This window comes from Crocodylus porosus, unplaced genomic scaffold (assembly GCF_001723895.1).
Source record: "Crocodylus porosus isolate Cpor-Errol unplaced genomic scaffold, CroPor_comp1, whole genome shotgun sequence".
Lineage (NCBI taxonomy): Eukaryota > Metazoa > Chordata > Crocodylia > Crocodylidae > Crocodylus > Crocodylus porosus.
The window spans coordinates 192,921-217,138 of NW_017728942.1; the positions used below are offsets into that span (position 1 = coordinate 192,921).

General features: G+C 46.3%; 1 protein-coding gene across 1 annotated transcript; it reads right to left on the reverse strand.

The window, feature by feature from the left end:
• Positions 1-23: 23 nt before the first annotated feature.
• LOC109318740 (opsin-5-like) lies at positions 24-22,698 on the reverse strand. The gene is made up of 5 exons (XM_019548112.1): positions 22,168-22,698; positions 15,188-15,350; positions 13,996-14,123; positions 6,804-7,132; positions 24-1,745 (listed from the first exon to the last, which is right to left on the reverse strand). Exons 1-5 carry the CDS (start codon positions 22,253-22,255, stop codon positions 1,158-1,160), a joined length of 1,296 nt encoding a protein of 431 aa, XP_019403657.1. The 5' UTR covers positions 22,256-22,698; the 3' UTR covers positions 24-1,157.
• Positions 22,699-24,218: the final 1,520 nt, after the last annotated feature.

A 24,218-nucleotide genomic window follows, 5' to 3' on the forward strand; every position in this document is an offset into this window, starting at 1 on the left:
TTGCCTTCCGGGACTTTCTGGAGGAGTTGTTATAAATTTGTAGTGTCTGTCTTTTGTGCCTCTGATGCCCATCCTCATCTTCCAGACAAAATGGAGTTTTGGGAACAGAAAACAATAGGACAGTCTGAATGCGCTGACTAATGCCCCCTGGCTTCCATTGCCTTCTGCCTAATAGATTGCCCTATGGCAGGGCCCTGCATCTAGTTAGGAATAGGGATGGAGAATTGAGGGAAAATCTTTCCATTGATTTTTACTAAGCTTAGGAACAGGGTCTTAGTGACTTCTTTGCTCTCCCCAGCCCAGTTGCTTCCCCTAGGGATGCGCTGTCCACACAGTATTTTTAAATAAAAACTAAAAGCTCAGTTGACAAATACAGCCCAGATGTTTTTGTCACTTTAAACCCACCAAAAAAGGATGCTGTGGAGCCACAGTCACTGCTCCAGGGGAATGGCACCTGGAACCTTGCACTGAGATTATTTTAGAGCCAAATCCTGCTTCTAAGGACAGGCCCCTATTCTATATTATAGAGTGGTGGTTATTTGCAGTAGCATTGAGGGAATGGGGTAATACAGCTAACCGCAGGGTAGCGTCTCTTGAGAGATCTATAATGCTTAGGGCTTTTCAGATTTATAACCCTTCACCAACACAGACTTGTTAATCTTACAACCCTCAATGAGGTAGGTAAGTGGTGTTATTCCCCATTTACAGATGGGAAAACTGACTTGCCTAAGGCTACAGGCGTCAGTGTTGGAGCTAGGATCATAGTTCAAGGCTTCCTAGCTCCTAGACCTTTGTGCTGGACAATGCTTCTCAAGAGAACCAAGGTCAGGCTTGGTCGCAAAAGCACCATAATATGGGGTGGAGGGAATCTAGTGCCCTGAGAGCATATTTCTTGGAAAATGCAGCATGTAATTCTACCAGGGCCAGATTCTTCAGACACTGGCATCCATTTTTACTGGTGCAAGTTGTGAGCACAAGTTGCGACAGCAAAAATGGAAGGCGAGGTAAGGCTGCTTTCGAGTTTGCTGTATCACCTCATCTGCAAAACATGCTTTGGGACCCATCAGATGAACACAATAGAGATTCCTGAACTGTTCCCAGCTGGCTATTGCCTGGAGACCTAGCCAAGCCCAGGAGCTGTAGGGCTCTCTGAATGCTCAGAGAAGATCTTTCACAATATCTGAAGGCAGGACTTCTCCTGCTACATTCATTGTCCCCATGCCTGACTTCTTCCTTGTAACCAGAACCATGACCTGCATGGTCCTTTTCAGAGCTGGCTGGCAAGTACCCCCATCTGTCAGGAAGCTCAGAGGATGGTGTCTGGGCATGGCATTGGGACTCTGGGTGAATTGGTAGCACCTGGGGTAGTTACGGAAACATTCAAAGGTGTCACTGCAGTTCCTGCAGGGCCCTTGGCGGTCGGCGAAGGCTGTGGAGAAGCGGACAGATGTCCTGCCTTCTCTGGTGGGGAAGGACTGGAGTGTGACAATGCTTTGGCGGCTGCAGCAGAGGATGGCGCGGATGGCCTGCAGCAGCGACAGGTCTTTGGAGAGAAATTTCTGGAAGTTAGGTTTGAAGAGCAGATACACCAGAGGGTTGTAGAGTGTGGAGGACTTGGCAAACACAGCACAGATCACAAAGGCAAGAACTGGGACCTGGCTGGCATCTCCGAAGGCTGCCCACATGGCAACGATGGCATAAGGGGTCCAGGCAGTCAGGAATCCAGTGCATACAGCAATGCTTAGCTGGGAAAGAAAAATGACATGGCATGGCCGTGCACTGCAGTGTGCCCCAAGCCAGTTATACGCACAAGTTACAGTCAAACCACCAACCTAGACGCATGGAAATGCTAAGGAGGAGGTGGGGCTTGCAGTTTGAACCTGGACCCAAAAACCAACTCCAGTCCCAGCCCCAGCCCTTTATGAGCTGAGCTGGAACCTCATTCAAATCATCCAAGCTCAGCACCAGGAACTCTTGCACGTGCCCAAAATACACTCATAAGGAATAAAGCTTATAGATCTGCATTCTGCACTGAGTATTTCGGGTGCTTTCCTTCCTGCAGCAACATAGCTAATAGGGAAGGGGCTGGGGGAAATGAGCCAATAGTGAGTCAAGACCCCTGGCAGCAAAGTTAAGTAGGTACCTCTTTATCAGTATTCCTGCTCCAACCCTACCAGGCCAGCCACAGATTTAAGTGAAATGCCACTCCTAAATTATTTTTGTGGGTTCAGGACACATCGCTAAAGAAAAAATAGTTCCTGAGAAAGACTGTGTGTCTGAAAATAAAGTGTGGTGTTTCAGTGGGTGAAAGATTCCCTGTTTACTCCAGCTGACTGTGGGGTCTTGGTGACACTTGAAACTTGGAATACAAATGCCCTGAAATGGTGTGCCTGACCCCCATGGTTTGTGGTTTGGAAAGCTGTAGGATGCTTGAATAGGGGTACAATGAAGCTTTTACATGGTTAAATTGGTGATCAGACGCAACAAAAATTATGTTCCAGCTCAGTGCATGAAGCTTTCAGTTGCTTCAGTCATGTCCCGTCCTACTCCATGCTGACAATGCAGTGGGGGAAGGTTAAGAAGCTTGAGACTTTCCTTGGTGTTTTGAGCTATAAAGACAAAAAGCACTGGGGGAATGCATGTAATGAGTGGGTTCAGACAGGCATGATTAGCTGTTAATTGTATAATGGAAGCATCAAGAAGCCCTGCCTGAGCTCAGGGCCCATTGGGCACAGGGAGAGACAGCCCCTTCCCCAAAGAGCCTGGAGCATGCCAGTCTTGGGATTCCACCTCCATCTTTCTTCACTGATGCACAAATGCGCAAACACTTGTTTTGAGTCTATGCTGGACTATATCTATGCTAATCTATATCTTCTCTACTTTTGACAGATTTTTGTTAAATTACAATATTGGCTCACAGTCTGGGGAACAATGAGTCATGAAGGCAGTTTTATTATTTCCAGTGTAATCTGAAACACAAGCACGTTCATCTGATGGCTTTAAATAAGGAGGAGAGATGTATTATTAGCAGCCCGAGTGTAAACACCTGGAGAATTAATCCAGCTTGGTAAACACCCTCTCTTCCTTCTACCAGAAGCCTTAAACCAGTCTCATCCTTTGCTACAAATGCTCATCATAAATGCTACAAATACACTATATTGATTCAGGTTCAAGATCTAGGTCTACATCATCAACCCCACTCTCTGCTACGGATGTGAAACGTGGACCTACTATCCACCATCTCAAGAGCCTAGAGAGGTATCACCAATCATGCATCTGGAAAATCCTCCACATCAAGTGGGCAGACTGCCACACAATGCCAGCAGCCTCACAGAAGCCAGTGTTACCAGCACTGAGTCAGTGATCCTCAAGCACCAACTCCACTGGACTGGACATTGTGCCTGACTCTTGACTCCCAAAACAAGTGCTTCTGCTCCCAGCTTATAGATTCATAGATTGTTAGAGTCTAGAAGGAACTTCGCAAAATCATTGGGTCCAGCCCCCCTGCACTAGGCAGGAAAGACAACTGGGGCCAGATGACCCCAGCAGTGTGACCATCCAAACAGCCTGAGGTCTCTCAGTGGCAAAAAGAAATGCTGCAAGGGCACACTGAAGGAGTACCTCAAGAAACTGGACATCGGCATCAAGAGTTGGGGGAGCTGGCTGCGAACTGACTTCAATAGTGCTGCAACCTTGACCAAGTGGCAGCCCATTTTGAGATCGCGCCCTGCTCTCAAAGCACAGAAGAGAGTGAAGGAAGAAAAAGGAAAGGAATCCCAGCCTGCAACCTACTCTTCCCTGCAGAAAGGCATGCAACTTCTGTGGATGGATCTGTGGCTCCAGACTGAACTCTTAAATTATCTCAGGCGACATCACTGAGCTGTGGTAGAGACTGTGGCAGAATGCCATCTCTGTCTCTCCCCAAACTCTGCCATAAGGCGGATGACCAGTCTGACAATTTGGTTACCATGGTCACTGCAGAGGGCAGACACCTCTGGCCCCATTAGCTTCAGGTAACCCTGAGTTCTAACCTGAGCTGGATACATTCCTGAGGGAGGGAGAAACCCGCTCTTTCTGCCTACATGACTGGCCTCACACGCCTGGGTGGGGGTTTAAACTCCCTATTGTTCTAAGCAATGTCATCCTGACTGGGAGGGGGGCTAGAGACCCTGCCAGTCTACCTGGCAATCAGTGATGCATTTCAAATTGGTTGGCTGGCCAACAGCCAACAGCTGCTGGCCTTCATTCGATCAGGGAAATGAGGCCATAAGGTCTATATAAGTTAAGGACTGCCCAGGAGGTGGGGCAGCAGCCATGATGAAAACTCTCAGAGAAGCTGGACCATCTGAAACTTGCTCTCTCTCTTGAAACTCATGTTCAAGGATCTGCTTTCCTCCAGAGGGAATCTCCACCTGCCTCTGGATGGTACTTGTGAGTAAGCTGCTCGAGATCTAACTAGATATATAGCTTGCAGTAACTCAGATGCATGATCAAAGGCTGCCATACCACTGTTTGTTCTTAGGTATTTCTCCGATAGTGCTCTACCCTGTACCCTATTCTAAACCTATTCCTTGTAATGAATAAAGTTCTCCTCTGTACCTAGCATGGGAGACTTATTGGGAGAGGGTCTAGATTATGCCTTGGTATCCCCTTGGTTTGGCTGACTAAGGGAAACCATTATTTGTGCTTCAGACTGAGAGAAGCACCCCGAGTCCTTGCAGTGGGTCGAGAACCCCGCAAGGACTACTAGGCCTGTGTTTCCCAGGGGGCACAGAGCCAAGTTCAGTCCAGATCCTCGGTAGTGGTGGCGTTATCTGCAGGCTTGCGGGTGTGCTCCAGGAAGGGGGTCAGCCAGATGTGAGGCACCCCTTAGGAGGCACTCGGAGCCTGGAAGGTGGTCGGATGAAGTGAGGTGGGTGGCTCAACACAGCAGCACCCCCTACTGGGGGATCCCCTACTGGCCCGCCACAGAGATCATCCTCGAATCAAGGGATTGTCGATCACAGATGCAGCTTCAAGCAGGTGCCTGGCTCGGTGCTCCAAACAAGTCAGCATTTGAATCAGTGAGCAAGACCTTAGTGTGTGCAAGTATCACCCCCAGGAAGAAGCCTCCATCAGTCACCAGTGACGGTGGCTTTGCCAGCCTGACTCCAAGTTTCTCCGGAATAAAGGACAATGCTCTTCTTGACAAATCAAGGCAGCTCTGGGAGGAGCCTGTCACATCGCTGTCACAAGATAAGCTGGGCTTCCCAACCTTTGACTTGTACTTTCCTTTTATTTTTATATATAATATGCTTTCCCCCATCATGTCGTGTGCCTGGTTAATATCAGAGGAGAGGTGAGTAGCCTCAAAAAAGATTATTTTTTATACATATAATGAGAGATTTGTACCTGTCCTGATTCTGCATGTTTCATTCATGTGTCACTGTGCAGGGAAACGGCACTAGCTGTCTCTCTCCCTTCCTATTTTCACATTCTCAATTATTTATTAGTTGCATTTTCCAAATCCTCAGGCATCCTTCTCAGCTGCCAAAGCATTTTGGGGGCATTTGGACACTGATATATGTATTTTTTTTTCTTTTGGAAATGAAAGAGATGGGACAGAGCTGCAAAATCTGGATTCAAGTGCAAATCCAGTTTTAACAAAAATTTGGAATGTGGCATCTTCAGCTTTGGCTTTGGGCCCAGTACTAGTGAGGAGCAATCAGGTTCAGCTTTTGTAGCTTTCTACTGCTTTTCTGTTGAGTTTTTGGGGACGTTCTAAGATGAGATTCTGTGCCTGTAGATACTGTGTCATTTGTAAATATGTGTGCATTCACTGCACGTGTGCACCTTAACCTGGTAATTATGTGCCTGACAGAATCAATCAGCCATCTGCATATGTAATTGCACATGAAAATTTGGCATGCATTTGTACATTTAACTTGTCCCTCGAACCCTCCCTCAGCAGTGGTGGAGGCGTATCACCTGATGGCGCCTGGCATTGATAACAGGAGGGTAATGAAACCTCATATTTTTGGCAATCACTGGTGAAGTTTGGAAGGAATTGCCCGTGTGTGTGTTGCTTAACTGGGCATGTACAGAACTGGGTGTAGCATCAGATACTGGCTGCTGTCAAAAGAGGAATACTAGACTTGAAGTGGCAGTGACCTAATGCACTAAGGCAAGTAATCCTGTGTCACCTCTAGTTAGGGACTGGGGTTGGGAGTTCAGCTCCTCTTGGATATCACAATAGTGAGAGATGGTGAAAGCCTCTTAGATCACCTACCAGGACCCCAAACCCAGAAGGGATGTATTGAGCATTAAACTAGTGGGTGATCAACGAACAGTGGAAGGAAGATACAAAGTGCATGATGCTTTCTGATGTTGCTGCAATACCAAGGAAACAGGCTCCATAGCCTATGTCCCTGCTTATACTAGAAGTTGTGCTTGAGCTGCAGAATTTTGTTCCCAACTGGCTTGAAATGTGAACCTCCTCAGAAACGCAGCTAGTCCAAATTCACAGCTACCCCCAGCTGCTTTTTTATATATGATCAAACTTTGTGCTCTACACACACAGATCTCAAGGGGCTTCACAAAAGTAAAGAAGCATCGTGGTTCCCATTTTCAGCTGAAGAACTGAAGGCAATGAGAGGGATAGGGGCCTGCCTCAGGTCAGAGGAAATCTGTGGCTGAGCTCGGAGCAGAACCCAAGCGTCCTGCATCCCAGGCCAGTGAGCCTCTGCATCTCCTCAGTTAAGAGTCTTCCCACATGTGGTGAGAGCTCTCCCAGCAATGTCCCCTGCCCTACCCCACTTTCCTACCTTTACAATCAGGCTGTGCACACTGTTGTTTTTGCTCTGTGCAGACATATGTTGCTTCACTGCTCTTCGGGACACTTTCACAGTCCAAAGGATGAGTGAGTAGGAGACGACAATCAGGAGACAGGGGATGATGTAACAGAAGATGAAGAGAGCCACGACATAGACCACTGCCTCTCTGGTCGAAGCTTTCCACGTAATGCAGCAGGCTGTTCCGTAGGGCTCTGGTCCATAACTGCCCCAGTCAGCTAGCGGTGCTATAGCAAAGGCAAGTGCATAGGCCCAGACGCACAGTAACAGGATGCCAGCATGGGTGGGAGAGAATTTATTGCCTGCAAAAGAGAGAGATACAGCTGAGCTAAGGAGAGGCAACATATTTCTTGCACCCTCATTCTGTGCTCTTTGATGCAGGTTTCTTTCCTTCCAGGCAGTGAATGTACTCCTGACTGTTGTTTTAAAAGACCCAGCTACCCCTTCCCTAATATTTTCAGTTTTCATTTGCAAAGCAACTGGTTTGAGAAAATGTGGCAAATGTACTAAGGGTTTAGACAAAAATGTAAGTTTGGGGTCCTAAAACTTGCGGTTTCTGGTTCAGGTTTTCAAAGGGCTTTGGGAAATGCAGGTTTTTGAGCGTGCAGTTCTTTTTAGGAGCACATATTCAGGCAGTAAATGGTCTGCACACAGAGGGCTCTTTGGGTATGTATGTATGTAGGGTTTCATGCAAACAGCTGCACCTGCAAATCTCTTTGGAAGCCCTGTAGTAGAAGTCCCTTAAGGGCAACGTCAGTGGAAAGCTCCAGCCTGGAGGGCTGGATCTGCATGTTTCAGTGTTAATCTGCTGTTGATTCATCCATACGCTGATTATGCCCCCCCACGCATACTGCCAAAGTAATACTATAGCAATATTGATTGTAGTAAAAGAATAATGTGACTCTTGGATATCTGCCATGTACAATGAATGGAATTCAGAATAGAAACCAAATGTGCATGCCCTGAAGGCTGATACTATGTGTACCTGCAACAGATTGTTTTCTGGGGTTTTCTGTATGCAGGACATCATTTGATGTGTTTTTTGAATTTGGTCTTTTTCCCAGCTGACTAGTGATCATCACTGTTTGTTCAAGACCGTTACAAAACACAGATTAGTAGATATGAGGCTAATATTTTCAAAAAAATACATTTGGTTGCACACTTAATTGACATAAAATCAACCTGAACATATACACTATCTTGGTCGTGTGGTAGTACCTCTAGGTTCTTAGCATGCAATCAGTGGGCATCTTCACATTCTCCAGTAAGGAGTTCCATAGTCTTGGCCCTATTGCCAGCCTCACCCTGAAGCCTGGCAACTTCCAAGTTCAGGGAGGAGTACAGCTGTGGAGAGAGGGTCATTGTTACAGAGAGGCATGCTTTGAGGTATCTTGGGCAGTCTCTGAAGCCTTGAAGGCAAGGTGCTCCTGGCGGCTATTCGGAGAACAGTGCTGTGTTCTGGAATTACTAAAGCTCTTGTGATGCTGCACAGCTCATACGCAGACCCAGCGAGGGGCAGACAGCCCACCTGGAGGCACAGTAGGGTCAGGCCTGCTTGATAAGGTGGGTCTCAGCCTTCTCGCCACTTGTAAATGAAAGAGAAGAGTTTTCACAGTCACTCTGATGTACGTGTTCAGTTCCAGTGAGGGCTCCGCGGGAACCCTGCATTAGCAGCCTCCTTTAATTCAGGGCACAATGTTAGTGGCAGCTAGGTTTCTAAAGTATTTCCATCTTCTCACTCAGAAAGTTCATCACTCCAACGTCACTTTTACTTTAGCTAGTTTCATCTTCATAAAGGCGTTTGTCTCATCTGGCCAGAGGGAGATGGAGTTTTTTCTCATCGGAAGAGATGATTAGTGACCTGCTTAATTCACACTTTTCACAGAAACCCCCCAAAAATGGCAGTATGTGTGATCACCAGGAAATAGTCCATCAGCCGTAATTTCCCATGAAAATTCCTGCAGATCAGTGCAGGAATGCAACCCTAATTTTCTGTGATTCTATGAAGTCAACCCCCTCCCAAAAACCAGCGTATTATTCATATAATACATGGTTTTAGAAACTTCCAATCCTTACCATGATACTTGGACAACACAGCAATCCCTGCAGCCATTCATGTGCTTGAGACTTACTGACTGGCTGCAGCGATGGCGGGGCCACTCCACCAATCTGCAGTGTGGGGCAGGGCCGCCAGAAAATGCCGGTGAAATTGGCCCTTCCTGCCATAAGCAAGCCACGAAAATGGTTTCACCTTGCTGCAAGTGAAGTAGGTCCCTAATGACGATACCCTCTGCACCTTGGCTGCTGAGGCCACGGCATCTCAAGTTTCTCCTCAGCATCCCCACATGGTGGGAGTGAGCTTTGGGAGAGAAAATCCATGGGTGAGCAGTCTGGACAGAGAGCAACAGTCGCCCCTCACTATTTTCTGCAAGCATCCAGGACTAGAGTCATTTCAGAGAGGTCTTGTACCAATTGAGCGTCTTTCCTTGCTGTGTAGGTGCCTGTTACCCATGACACAGCGAGCCAAAATGGGACAGAACAGGCTTTCAGGCAGTTAGCTGCTGAGAACAGAACTCTTTCCACTTCACTATAGGCAACCCCCAGCACAAGGGGATGATGGAAACTGCAAGGCTACAGGCAGCCCTGCCGAAGTGTCAGGCTTTGGGCAAACAGCCAGAGCTGCCTGCCATTCACCTGTGACTTGTGTCCAGCCAGGAGGATGCTGCAGCAAACGCGCATGGCGTGGCCTTCCTCAGCAAGAGCAAAAGCAGCTGGCTTTATTTTAGCTCAGAAGGGAAATGCTGGAAAAGAACAGGGCCTGATGTTCCTCAGAGGAGCCCAGAGAGTTGCGTGAACATTAATTAATAAAACTCTGTGAGGCTCCTGGGAGATGTGCACACACGTACTGCTCTCCCCAGCTGACAGAGCAGAGAAGCAGGGAAGAGAGGGAGGCTCCAGTTTGCACAGCAAATGCCAGTCAGTTCCAGACTTCTGCAATGGCTGGATAGCCCTGGCTTCCTCTTCGCTCCCGGGGTCCATGTAAATCAATGCCCGATTACCCCGGTGACTTGGAAAATGGGTCTGTTCAGCCTGAAGTTTGTACTGTGCAAAATGGAGGCACCCCAAGAATGAGCTATACTAATTCTTGACTTATAATAGTCTTACAGGCAAGACAGGAGAGCATCAGCATTTGGATTATTTAACACTCTTGCCTATCCTTTGTCTGGTAGAGGGACTGTCTTTGGAGTCAGGGCAGCCTTTGAAGTCAGAGCTGTGACTTCTTTTGTCCATGCAGCACCCATTATTGATATACTAAATACTGTCTTCACTGTAGATGATGCTGATAATGATATGGAGAACGTGTTGAAATGAAGCCCTTTCTATTCAGGCCCTCATTGGCCCCATGGATGATGGCTTGAACTCTTTCACCTCCAGTTCCAAAAATTTTGGGCCATTCAGGAGTTTATAGGCTGAAAGATCTGAGAGCCCCTAAACAGGGCTGGAAAGAAGGATTAGGGAAGCAGGCAAAGGGTTATTGCATCTGGGAATGGGGAGAGGAACAGAGGAAGATTGGGTCTTTTTATTTCAATTCAAATCAGCATCATAATCAGAACTGCTTTCATAAAAGCCAGATTGTTCTGCACAAGGGTGGGTTGGGCTTTTTCTCGCTGTCTCTCAATTCTTCCCTCCCTCCCTTAAATCCTACATCCTCTGTTCTGCCAAGAGCTTAATTGTAAAGAGCTAAATCTTCAGACATATGTAAGAATAACTTTTATTTTGAATCTATGCAATTAAAAATATGCTGAGATTAGTCATTTCCTAGAGGAGAATGCACAAGTGCATGCCAGGCAGATAAGCTCAAGATGCCATGCAGGCAGCACTGAAAAAATCTCAAGAGTCGGACCAGAAATTGCAGAGGGAGATGGTGCTGGTACCTGGCTGCCTTTTCCCATCCAATATTATTCTTTATCTTTCCTTCCACCTTTTGTGATACTTTCTGCAACCATAAAAAGGAATCCCAAGAGCCTTGTGCTGGCTGCAGCTGAGATGAGTCCGTTCCAATGCCAGCTACAAACTGGACTGTCATTAGCCAGGGTCAAGTGAATGTTGAGGTGGCCGCCACTCAGATTCCTGCAAAAGTTTGCAGGCAAATCCTTATGCCTCAGCAAAACAGACTTCTTGAATATGCAGCTGCAGGGTTAAATGTGGCAAAACAGGGGTTTGAGCTGTCCCTCCCGAAGGTACAGCCTCCCAGAGAGCTCAATCCTGCTCTCGCCAAAGTCATGAACAAAACACAATAGTTCGGGATCAGAATTCAATTACCCTTTGAGAAACTGTTGTGTAAACTAGCCTGGGTGTCCCTTCCTGGGCCCACTGTATTAGAAATGCGTTACTGTGTTATGAGCATGTTTAAATCACTAGTCTGCCAGACACCGTCACAAGATGGATGCCAGCGTAAGGGGTGACTGAAATCCTGCTATTTGGGTCTTACCATACCCACTCAGCATCCATTCTGGGCTACAGCAAAAGGAATTTATGGGAGAATATATCTCGGAAAATTTGTCTGCAAATCAAGTTAATATCTTTCATTTTTATGATATTTATATTTCAGCCTGTAAGCCAAAAGCCACTGTGAAGATATATGCAGGCGGGCAAGTCCGGCTGCCTAAATAGGACAAAAAAGGAGCAACTCCTGCAGGAGGAGAGCTGAACACTTTGGCTGCAATTTCAGAAGCTCCCTCTTTTGTGGGTGCAATTTGTACCCCGTGTTTTCTCCTAAGCTTGTTTTCAGGTAAAAATATGGTCTGTCTCTAGGAAAATAACTCTTCCTACTGCCAATCTGATCCTAGAGTACTGATGATTTAAATAGAGTCCAATAAATACTATTTATGGTGGATCAACATAAAAGATCTGGAGGTTTGCACGTCTGAATAAGACGCATACAAGCCATGGCAGCTCCATTTCTTCCGTTTTAAGAAACTGCACACATGGAGCTCTCCCTGCTGTGGCACTGAGGTGGAGTTTATGCCCTACGAGCCCTGTCTTTTGGAGTTTCTATGAAACAACTGACCTTGCAGCTCAACAAAACTTTGCACCCCTGGTACTTCCTGCCCTGCACCAGCTCAGCTTCTAACAAACCTCTACCTCCTAGCAAACTGTAGGGCCTGCTTCTGTCCCAGAGCTCTCAGTAGTCTCATCAAGACTGCTTGGGGTGTTGGGATGGGCATCTCTCAGTAAAGACGCACCTTGTACTGTGACCTGGGTCATTTCAGATCTTGAATGTGGGTGGATTCTGAAGGTTGAAGGACTCTTGAAGATAACACAGTGCCAACAATGCTTCCTTTTAATACAAGAGTGACTCAGCTGGACCACATCTATTGACACCATGGTGTACTGCCTTGGCTCTCAAGGAACATGCATGTTTTCTCTGAGAAATTTCCACAGTGCATATGACCTTCTTGCATATATGATATATATGCAACAGATAAAAGCCCAGACATTCAGAACTGAGTCTACATCTGTGTGTGCTGCTTGAGCCTAAGCTGAGTCTATGATTATCCTCCTATAAGCTGACAGGACTTCAGGTCCAGCCTTGTTCAGTAGGTGCAGAAACAGAAACTGCCTGAATATTTTTGCACGTACAATCTTAGGCAAGTTGGTCCTGACACATTTCTGATTTGCTGCTGTGCAGTAGTTTGGACTAGACAAGCTCTACTTACCAGGGGCTGCAACTGGCTTTTCTTTCAGTCTTGTACAACACTAAGCATAAGGCTGATGGTGATGATAAGATGAAACTTGCATCTGAATGCAGACTTGCAGCCATAAAACAAGAAACTTCCCAAATCGGACACAGGCAATATGGCCACTAGGTCAAGGCAGAGTGCGTGACAGCTATGCTATAAGCCCATGTTAAATAACTTCCTCCAGCTGCCAGAGCGGGTGCATTTACACGTGCAAATAGTCTGGGAACAGTTTACTCTTGAGGCACATGTCTACATGTTCAGAGATGCAGGAGGAGATTTGCTGCTCTGAGCAGCAGACTGCTCCCGCTCCCTGCAGTCCTACAGTGGGCCCCTGCAGCTGCCGGGGGAGCTCTAGGCTCCCCTTGGGTACCAGCCCAGGGGCCAGGAGACAGCTGTCTCCTGGCAGAGCCTGGGATATTGCTCCCTGCCCTTGGGAGCTGCCTGCTGCTGGGGTGGGCTCCACCACCAGAGCGTGGGTGGGGACAGTATCCCTCTGCCCCAGCACCATGGAGCTCCTAGCCCCCACTCTGTGATCGCAGAAGGATCTCCTAGCACTGGCCCCACGACTGTAGAGCTGGCACTAGGAGAGAAGGATCTCCCATCCCAGGCCCTGTGACTGTGGGAAATAAAGATCCTCAGCAGCAGGCAGCTCCTGAGGGCAGAGAGCAATCTCCTGTCTTCTGCTGCCCAGCAGCACATTTGCTCCCAGTCAGGTGTCTACATGTGTGCTACTGCGCAGTAAGTAATCTCAAATAAATTTGCTACTTGCATTTGCAGGTACACAGATACTTACTGCACAGTAATTAGCTTTACTGCACAGTAAAACATCTCGTATAGATGCACCCAGTGACTCTCAAACTGGTGTAAAATTCTTGCCTACCTCTGAGACCAGCTGTGAAATCTTTCCCAGCCTGATCCTTACACAGTGAAGCTGCATGAAGTAAGTATAATTAGTGCAAATGCCCCAGCACACCTAGGGAGTTGTTTTTGGGAAGTAACTTCTGATTCACGGAGCCAATCAATCTCTCGATTGCTAGAAGACACACTCGTGTGTCCAGTTGGGCCCGGTGTCCTAATTCATTGCTCCATCTAATTTGGGACTGTGAAATAAGACATATAAGTAACTAGCTCCCACCCATGCTTCCAAAAACATGCTGGATTGATCGCATTGCATGAAATAGTGGCTGGGATAATGATACATTTACATTTTGCATCTTACAAAAGGAAAGCAACTAGCTGCAGGATCACTGTTTGTGGTAATTAATGTAATCTTGAAAACTGTTTGATGAATCCATTCCCTAATAGAAAGCTCTTAGAGCAGGGAATTGCCAAGGGATTTGTGAGTGACTGACAAAATGTGGAAGACTGAGAGGAGCTGAGGGAACATAGGGAGGGAGAGGGTAACATATCTCAGCACTTACCATATGTTGGGTAACAGACCTTCAGGCAGCAAACTGTGCTTAGCACTGTGAGACTGGTTAGACTGCACAGGCCAAAAAACACTCCACAGAAGGCATAAAACGTGCACATTGCATGGTCAAACAGCCACCTGGAAGAAAAAAATCATCAGGTCAAACCAAGCCCTTTGTGTTCATATAATATATTAAGCTGAGGCCTCCAGTTCCTTCTCTGCATTTCATTGACACAGTCCTGCTCTTCTGGCAGGCTTGTGACCTTGTATCAGTTGTAGGGAAGTAATAAAAACAGCTAGCATGTCCTTAATACTTCTCATCCGGCTCCCAAAGCTCTTTACAAAGGTCAGGAAGGATCATTGTCCACATTTTATAGATGGGGCAACTTTCTTTGGGGCACTAAGAAATGAAGGTATTTGCCCAAGGCTGTGCAGCAGGTCAGTGCCAGAGCTAGGAACAAGAATGTAACAGGTCTGTTTTGGAAGGACAATGCATGTAGCCAAAATATCTGTATTAAAGCTTAGTTCGGAGACATGCAATACTTTAAGTTACAAATCCTGCTGCCATAACATCCTGCTACGGCGTAAGGCAAGGCATCTACAGTTTATGTCCTGTAACTGACTCCTTTGGGACAACTCTGGCTTCTTCCACTGCCCCAGTGGTTCCCTGCAGTGTCACAGGGATTTGGACTGTCACTCTCAAAGCCCGGCAGGTCCACCCCTTGTTGGGTAGTAGAGACAATGTGCAACCTGCAAACGATATGCTGGCAGCAGCAAGTCTGATGGCCAAACCAGGATCGGCAAGGGGAGCAGTATGAGTCAGCACAGGGAATGAGAAGGAAGCTATGTCCAGAGAAGAGCACACATATGGGGCCCATGGCAGGGCCAGCAGCAGCTACTTGTGTTCAGGAGAGTATTGGCTAGAGAAGAGGAGGAGACAAGCAATGACTACTCCCACAGCTGGAGCCATATCACATTACATTTAGTTCACTGTTGAACATAGGTCTTAGGCCTGGCCCTGGGAATAACTTCCTATTGTAGAAGAATTAACACTGTATTTTCTCCCCATTCACACTGGATTCATTCCATGAGATTTACTCCAAACAACCCCTGAATTTGTCCCCCCTGAGAATTCATCAGGTCAAGGCAGGATCTTCAGATTGGCAACCCACTTGAAGTGCAATGGCTTTCAGCTGAACTACCTGTGTGCAAAGAAGGAGGGGGCGGCCAGAGGGAAGAGCGTCAGTGTCATGCCCAGGTCACTGACGGCCAGATTCACGATGAAGAATTCGGCAGGCTTCAGCATGGATCTCTTCCGATAGGCCACCAGCAGGAGCAGGGAGTTCCCAAAGAGAGAGACGATGCCTGAGAAAGTTAGAGAGAAACCAACCTGTAAATGTCCAGTTTGCCAGCAGCAGGATCAGTGAACAACTGGGAGTGGGATGCATCCCTGTAGGTAGGTATGCGTCTTGCTGGTCACAGGCCATCTCTACTGTGGGGTTGTGTTCACTTAACCAATCCTCTATGTGTACCCAGAGGCCAACTCTCCCCCGCCTGTCTGAATGTGGTGAGGGGAGAACAGATACACCTCACATGCACAGACCTTGGGACTGGCCTTAAGATTGGTATAATGCTCTGAAAAACATATCTTCTTAATTCTTAATCAAGAATAAACAGAGGAATTTGGGAGTATAGTGGGTACTTTGGGGATGCTCCTCCAAGATGGGCATGATCAGCAAAGCTCCTAACTCTGCACCTCTCCTTCATCTCAGTACCTTATGCATTGGTTAATGAGTAATCAGAAATCAGACTGGTTGGAGACAAAATATGAGACTGCACTAGAATTCAGTTCAGTCTGTCTGACCAGCCTCTTGAAACGAAATAGTTAATACTGGGTGTGCTAGGGCAGGAGTCCTTTGTACTACCATAGCTACACTATCTTGTAGAATTGCATCTGTTCTCATACTACCTCCCCCTGCACCTTGCTTTAAGGAGCACCAAGTAACCAGCCAGAGCCAGGAACTTGAAGCTGTCTTGGATGCATCATCTGAAATGTTCCAAGGACAGCAGTGTCTTCAGATTGTTCAAGGTCTGTCACACCCCAAAACATGACATATTTCTTGGACATGCTGGTAAAAAAAGTGGCTTTTAAAAGTTCAGCGCAGAACATCCACGAAACTAACTCACAATGGCATCAGGCTCTGAGGGTGTTGAGGGCAACTTTCAATGTCATTACTTCCAATTGCTGCTAGAGATGCTTCAGAACACATGGGCCCAGGGCAGCAGGTAGATGCATGCAGGACACAGAGTCCAAGACAAAACTTGCTTCTGATGACTGAAGAGACAAGCCCAGCCATTTCCATGTAGATACATGATGTATTTTGCTGCTGCTGTTGCGACATGATGCCAAGTAATTAGGCATGTTTGTTCGCCAGGAAGAAATTAAAAATCTCCCTAGTGTGAGTCTGTGCTGTACAATGTTGGGCTTACAAAGTAAACGAGGATATTATGAAGATTAAGGGAAAATCTAGCATAAACGACAGGGAAAAGCTGGTGTTTTCTTTTCAACGTATTAAAAAAAACCCAGCAGTAATTAAATTGTTATGCCCAGGGTTTTCTCATGCTACTAAGCAACATTAGTTTCATTTAAAGTGTGTTTTTATGTATCCACAAAGGGGCCCCCAGCTACTCCAGGGGCAGGTTACATGGTACTGGAATTACTTCCTAATGGATTAGGCTGTAAATTAAATATTCTGATTACAATTTGCATACCTAAACTGTATAATGGCTAATACAAAGATCTTTTCCTCAATACATTAGCAGTGGAGCTTGCTCCTGAGCACACTGCTGTCTGGGTCACTTAATGGGAAAAGGTTTCGAAACATTTGTTCTTGTTTCCAGTCTAGTGAGAGCTCTGTAAACCTCTCTTGGCTCCTTCCCTCACATCTCATTTTGCCAGCTTTAGCATCTTCTAGGATCTTTAGTAGCTATCTATCTAGAAGGACCTGGCATTCTCAACTTTACCATCTCCAGCATAGTTGTGAGTGGAGTGCAGACCTGTTTCTTTCCATGCCCGCTGTTGTGCCGATCTCTGGGATGAGATAGGAGGTCATCTAGTCTCAAAGCAGGACCATCCTCAATTGACATCCCTTCCAACCCTCATTTTCTATGATTCTTCTCCATATGGGTGCTTCTGTGCACTCTTTCATATATGTACGACCAGGGGTGCATATGTACCCAGGCTGTGGTCTACTCTATACTACATTCTCCCAGCAGCTCTTTGACTGTGTCTACCTCAGGGTTCCTCTGTAGCAGCACACGTGCTTCCCTTTCTGCCAACAGTGTTACATCCACTCTCCTGAGCTGAAGTAGGCTTCTGTTGATGCCCAGCAGCAGGAAGGTGCAAGCAGACACTCCCATGCACTTTCAAGGGTGCACTTTGTGCTCCAGCAGCACAGCAGATGCAGTGGAACCAGGGATGTGTGCACACTTAGCAGCCACTGCTGCCAACCCACCAGCCACTCGAATTTCTGCCAACAAATCCAGTTCTGTAGGTTTCTGCAAGCGTGTATTCTTTGTGTGCATTTCTGGGGCTGCGTGGACGTGCATTCATAGTTTGGTTGGATGTGCAACCCAGCATTTGCAGTACCTGCACACCTTCCAGGTTGCAAAGACCCTTACGTGGGACATAAAAGTGGACCAACGTTCCTAATTAACATGAGCTCAAGCTGTATAAAACAATGTAATATCCTTAAGTGTTATAGAATCATAGAAAATTAGGATTATTAGGAACCTCAGGAGGTCATGTAGTCCAACCCCCTCCTCAGACCAAGACCATCCCCAGCTAAATCATTCCAGCCAGGGAATGATCATTGTCAAGTCAGGCCACAATTCCAGGTCATTTGTCAAGTCAGGCCTTAACCTCCAAGGATGGAAATTCCAGCACCTGTCTAGGTAACCCATCCCTGTGCTATACCACCCTCCTAGTGAGAAGGTTTTTCCTAATATCTAACCTAAACTTCCCTTGCTACAACTTGAGACCATTGCTCCTTGTTCTGTCATCTGCCACCACTGAAAACAGTCCAGCTCTATCCTCTTTGGAACCACCCTTCAGATAGTTGAAGGCTGCTATTAAATCCCCCAAGTCTTCTCTTCTGCAAGCTAAATAAACCCAGATCCATCCACCTCTCTTCATAAGTCATGCGCTCCAGCCCCCTAACCATTTTTGTTTCCCTTCGCTGGACTCCCCCCAACTTGTCCACATCCTTTCTGAAGTGGGGGGCCCAAAACTGGACATGCTATTCCAGATGTGGCCTCACCAGTGCAGAATAATTACTTCCCTGAATCTGCTAGCAATACTCCTACTAATGCAGCCCAGCATGCTGTTAGCCTTCTTGGCAACAAGAGCATGCTGCTGACTCATATCCATCTTATTGTCCCCTATAACTCCCAGGTCCTTTTCTGCAAAGCTGCTGCTTAGCCAGTCAGTCCTCAGCCTGTACCAGTGCATGGGATTGTTCTGTCTTAAGTGCAGGATTTTACATGTGTCCTTATTGACCCTCATGAGATTTCTTTTGGTCTAATCCTCCAATTTGTCTAGGTCTCTGAATCCTAGCCCTACTCTCCAGTGTATCTAGTACTCCACCCAGCTTGGTGTCACCTGAAAACTTGCTGAGAGTGCAATCCACCCCATCTTCCAGATCATTAATGAAGATATTGAACAAAGCTGGGCCCAGGACCGACCCCTGGGGCACTCCACTTGATACTGGCTGCCATACTGGAGCTCTGAGCAATCGTACATAAAGTGCAACTCCTCCTTCTCTTTTCCCCTCCCTGTCCTTCCTGAACAGTTTGTACCCATCCATGACAGTGCTCCAGTCATGCGAGCTCCCACCAAGACTGTTTTTCCAATCATGTCATAGTTCTTTGACTATGCAAGGACTTCCAGTTCTTCCTGCTTGTTTCCCAGCTCCATGCATTTGTGTGCAGGCACCTAAAGTAACCAGTCAATTGCCCTACTTTCTTAGGAAGAATGAGGCCTCTCCTGCTTCTGCTTCCTCCAGGTCCCCCACTTACCTCAGGGCTTTGTTCTCCACCCCCTGGCAAACCTAGTTAAAGCCCTCCTCCTCACTGGGTTAGTGAGCCTGTCTGTGAAAATGCTCTTCCTTCTCTTTGTCACATGGATCCCACATCTTCCTAGCAACCCTTCTTCTTGGAACATCCCATGGTCAAAGATGCTGAATCCCTGCTGGCGACCCCACCTGCACAGCCATGTATTGATCTGTAGGATCCGTCCACTCCTGCCAGGGTCCTTCCCCTTGACCAGGATTGAGGAGGACATGACTTATGCTCCTGTCCCCTTCACCCTTGCACCCAGAGCCCTGTAGTCACTCTTGATCTGCTCAGGGTTACCCCTGGAAGTATGAGCAACATGGGGTAGTAGTCAGATAGTTGGATGAGTCTCAGTAATCCTCATGACATCTCCAATCTGTGCTCCAGGCACACAGCAGATCTCCTGGGACAACAGGTCAGGCTGGCAGATGGATCCCTCCATCCCCCACAGAAGGGAGTCTCCAACCAAGAATAAGAACAAGACAAGTACAGGAACAAGATTTTCTGTGCTCCGGGGTTTGTGATGGGTGTGCTGTTCCTGGACTGGCTTCCTTCCAGAAGAGGAAGCTAATCAGACTTGGATAAGAGGAAAGTAAGTATGCAAAATGCAGATCCTTAGCAATAAGACCCCTTGAAAATCACAATGCTGATATTGAAAATCATGATATTTAATTATAACAGGCTGGGTTCTCTGCTTTTTTCTCATGGCCCTAAGAGTCTTTAAGAAGCTGTTAGGTCATATCTGTGGAGTAAAAGCTTAGAAGTGCAAGAGCTAAAGACTTCAGTCATTGAATGCTGAGATGCTCCCTTATTTATGTGTCTGCCGGAGTTGTGGGTTCATGAGAAACATAAGATTCATGATAAAATCCTAAGAGCTGCCAGCACAGCTATTGGGAACCTTTCAGCATTACAGTGGCCTGTCGCACAGTCCCAGTTTATTGGAGAAGAATGGAATGAAACTCTAAGGATGTGACCAGCCTGCCTTTCAGCTATGAAGGTGAGTTCAGAGGTCAGGGCAGGCTCCCTGGTTTGTAGGTTTTGGAAATGGTCTTAGAGACACTGGGTGAGTTGTATCTAATTCAGGAGCCCAGGCCTGCTCAGATGACTTGGGTGATCCCTTTATTCAACAAGCAACTTTTTTCCAGAGACAATCAAGTGATTAGTCCCTTCTGTGTCTGCCAGGAGACATCCTTCTGTTCCATGCAACTTTAAGCATCTCCTGGCAATATCTACCCTGCCTTTTACTTGGCAGAACTGACACTGATTAATTTCCTTTGCTCCCTATTGAAACCCACAGGAGACAAGTCACGTGTAAGACAGCCGCACGGGACCGTGCACCAAAAGTCTGTGCTCGGTTACACCAGTAAGTATTATGACTGCAAACAAGTTGCTCTAGATTTACACCAGTGTCACAGAGCAGGATGTGACCCTGTGAATACTGGGCAGCTCTGGTGCTCTTTGTAAAGAGTCCTTTGCTTTTTTTTTTCCTGGGACTTATCTTTCTCCATACCTTAGTGGCTGCTATAGGATTCCTCTCTCAGCTCACACTTTTTACTGGAGCTGAGCAGAGAAAGGCTGACCACCTCCAAAATCTGCAATGTTTAAAACTTCATTTGGTTTCAATTAGGGGAAAAAAAAAAAAAAAGACATTCAACATTCCTTATTGAAAAGAACAAAGTCCTGGCAGTGGGCCAGTTCACTGGAGCCACAGGTCCTGAAAACCCTGAGGTCCCTGGCCCCAGACACAGCGGGAGAGCCTATACATCACCCTACGGCAACATAGCAGTTGTGTGTCTACACACGATCAGCTACATCGCCATAGTGGCGCACTCCCCAGGGATAGTGCACCGTTACAGCAATGTAGCAGCAAAATGCATCCATGTGCACAGCACAGTAACCAAGCATACTGCGCCATGCTTTAGTACTTTCAAAAGGGAAGTACTAAAAGCACGGCACCATAACAATATTGCTATATGGCAGCGTGTAGACAAGGGGCGGGCAATTATTATGGGCAGAGGGCCACTCAAGATGGCTTGAGTTTCAGCAAGCCATCAAGGGCCGCATGACAGGCAGTCCAGGGCAGATTGATATGAATTTTCTAAATGTTTTAGGTGTCCCCCGGGCCAGATAGAATGGCCTGGTGGGCTGCATCTGGCCCTTGGGCCGCATTTTGCCCACTCCGGCGTAGACATACTTGCTGAGCTGTGTGTCTACACTAATACCCCACATGGAGCCATAAAACAACTTTGAAAGTCTGAACATGTAATTTTGATTTTGCTTTAAAACTTTCTACGAAATTTTTCTTTAAGTTGCATTTTGAAAGACATGTATAAGCTTTTGATAGTGTGATCTGTGTCTTATTTAAAATGTTCAATAGAAGTTTTTAATTGGAAGTTGTTAATGCTAGAAATGGTAGACTACAAATCTAAGGAGCCTTAATTCAAAAGGAAACTACCAACAGATTATTTTTATCAAAAACCAGAACACAGCAGTCTGGCATAAGACATCACATGGACTAGGCATGGTTTTATCCTAAGCAACGGACTTCAAAACATATTTAGGTTTTAAAAAGAGGCTTAAATGTCTTAAAGAATGCTTTATTTAGGAACTAATAGGAATGGAGAGAGCGTGTTCTCGCACCTCAAAGTAAGCTCTGAAAGTAAGTTCTCCTTTGCTCCCTTCCCGTACAAGAACAAGCCTGTAGTTTAAACCTACTCAAAAGGTGCTAGATTTTTTTCCTTTTACAAATAATGGCTTCCATGAGCACTCTAAAAATCTTCATTCTTTAAAGTTTAAGAAAACCATTTACAGTTAGAAAACGTCCTACAGTTGGTTAGTTCTAGCTAAGTCATGTTTCCTAATGGTGTAAGTCTTTGTTTAGTAATTAAATCTCATCAAATAACTTCAATGTGCTGTTGCAATGTGAATGCAGATATAACGCCATCACTTTTAAATGTTAGTGAGAGTGAATGCAAGGAACCCAAAAAACTCTGCATCAGGCATTTCAGTAGTCTGTGTTGTCCTTGATGAAGGTGGGCATGTGACTGTACAACAGGCAGTCTTTCCTTACCAAAGAGTGAATAAAGGGTTCCAAAAATGAGGTCTTCTCGCTCTGATAAGGTGGAAATGAATGCTGAGGAGTTGGAGGCATTTCCCATCTGCAACACAGGATGCAAATATAAGTGAGACTGATTTTTGGTTAATTAAAGAATGTTCAACTTCCCAAGGGAGGACTGCTCGCAGAAGATGCACTTTTGGCCCAATGCCTCCCTCAGGCTGTGGCTAAAACAAAGCCAGCTGCCAGAACCGCGCACACATCATTGGCGCTGTGAATAAAGGAAGCGACACAGTTAATACAGAATGTGGCAACGAGCTAACAAATTGTGCGCTGGGCTGATAATAGGATCAGGCTGGACTGCATAGCTGCTGGTAATCTCACTCAATTACAGTATGGTGTATTTAATTACAGATTACACTGATTAGCTGCATGGTAATGCTTTTTAAACCTTCCAGCTTGTGTACTTTACATGAGTAAAAGGCCACTTGCCGATCCAGCTGTCCCATGTTTCTCACTATGAATGACATCCCAGCCCCATTTGAGTTAAAGCAGGGGGGGAGCTGTCCTATTTTACTGAAGAGGCTGCATGGAAGATTTTGCTGACCGTTCCCTTTTGCCTGTGGAAGATGCACACTCACAGAGAGAGTGGGCTCACACCTGTTAAACCTAATTTCTGGGGACTAGGTTTTCAGTCAAGCTCAAGGCATCTGCATTCAGTTTGCATTTCCATCCTTCTGCCTGATTTGTGCTCATCAATAACCATTTGTGTACAAAAAACAATTGTAATCACCTCTCCTGGGCCATTCGGTTCCACTCACAGAAGCGGGCAGGCTGAAAACATGTCCCTGACTTGCTGGCAGAAAGTCAGACCAGTCAATGATTGCTTGTTGTAATAAATACAAATACCAATCCATGTCTTTGAAAGGGGAGGAGAAATATATCACCTCAAGCCTGGGTAGGAGAAAACTCTGCTCTGCCTCCTTTGGCTCTTCACTTTCCCGTCCATATATATTTCAGGAATTCCATGAGAAATCAAGCTATCCACTTCAGCAGTTTATTTGCTATTTAAGTACAATTTTTTGCAACTTAAGATCAATTTTTCAGTTGATTTTACAGCTCTCCATCCTTTCTGAGAAAGATAAGCTGAAAAGGCAGCAGTTTTCTATATAAAACTCTTTCAGAAAGGGCAGCAAACCTAAAATACTGTGCCTTCCCTCTCAAGACTATCTTTGAGCCCAGCTGCCCTTTGGGTAGACACGACTTCCACCTGCAAAAACAAATAAAAGTTGCAGGCAGCCAACTGCAGGCTCACTAAAGCCAGGCTCATAGGTTGGCATAAATCAGATGCGTGACAGGCAGCGTTTGCATCCTAGGCAGCAGTCGTGGTGGGGCTGCCAGCAGCTGCTGCCAATCTTGCAGGCCCTCTACATCAGCTCCCTGGGCTGGTGCCCCACTCGCCTACCCCTAATTATGCAACTGGTGCAAATTTTAAGCCCACACATTTTACAAGAACAAAATCAAGCCTGCAAAGAAAGAGGACTGTGACCTGAAATTCACCCCCAAACCAAAAACCATCCCTGCCCAAGGAGTTCACGATCTACACTGGAACCAAGGATTGGTGACTTGAATAAATAAGTTCAGTGGGGTCAAAAGCTTTCACCCCAGATGCTTAAGGGGACTACTCAGAGGAAGAAGTTGGTTTAAGTTTTGATCCATATGGAGTCCTCCCACTGAGACTCCATCTCCAATGGGATATGGATCACACCCTTTCACAGGCATAGATGAGCAGAAGGGATTTGGTTGTTCTCTTTAATTAAGTTAACTAACAGGTCCAAGTTTGTTGGCCTGCTGGAAGGAAGCAGGGGGAAAAAGACAATTTGCATGGTGTTTCTTCTTACCCACACATGCCCTCCAACCAACCAATCAATTCCTTATTCAATACAAAAGTACTTCCTGGATCAAAAGGCTGAAGGCAAATGAGCAGCAGCTGGTCTTGAGCCCGAGTGATCACTGCTATATACAACCTCTTCTGTTGATGGTATTGTTTGGTGAATGTCTTTTCA

What these genes read in the sequence shown, in the direction of transcription:
- LOC109318740 (XM_019548112.1), bottom strand. Translation starts at nt 22,255, where the DNA reads ATGGGAAATGCCTCCAACTCCTCAGCATTCATTTCCACCTTATCAGAG. An exon ending in CCCTCCTTCTTTGCACACAG is followed by an intron (nt 14,124 to 15,187) that starts GTAGTTCAGCTG and finishes TTTTTCTTCCAG; the next exon opens with GTGGCTGTTTGACCATGCAA. An exon ending in TGCACAGCCTGATTGTAAAG is followed by an intron (nt 1,746 to 6,803) that starts GTAGGAAAGTGG and finishes TTTCTTTCCCAG; the next exon opens with CTAAGCATTGCTGTATGCAC.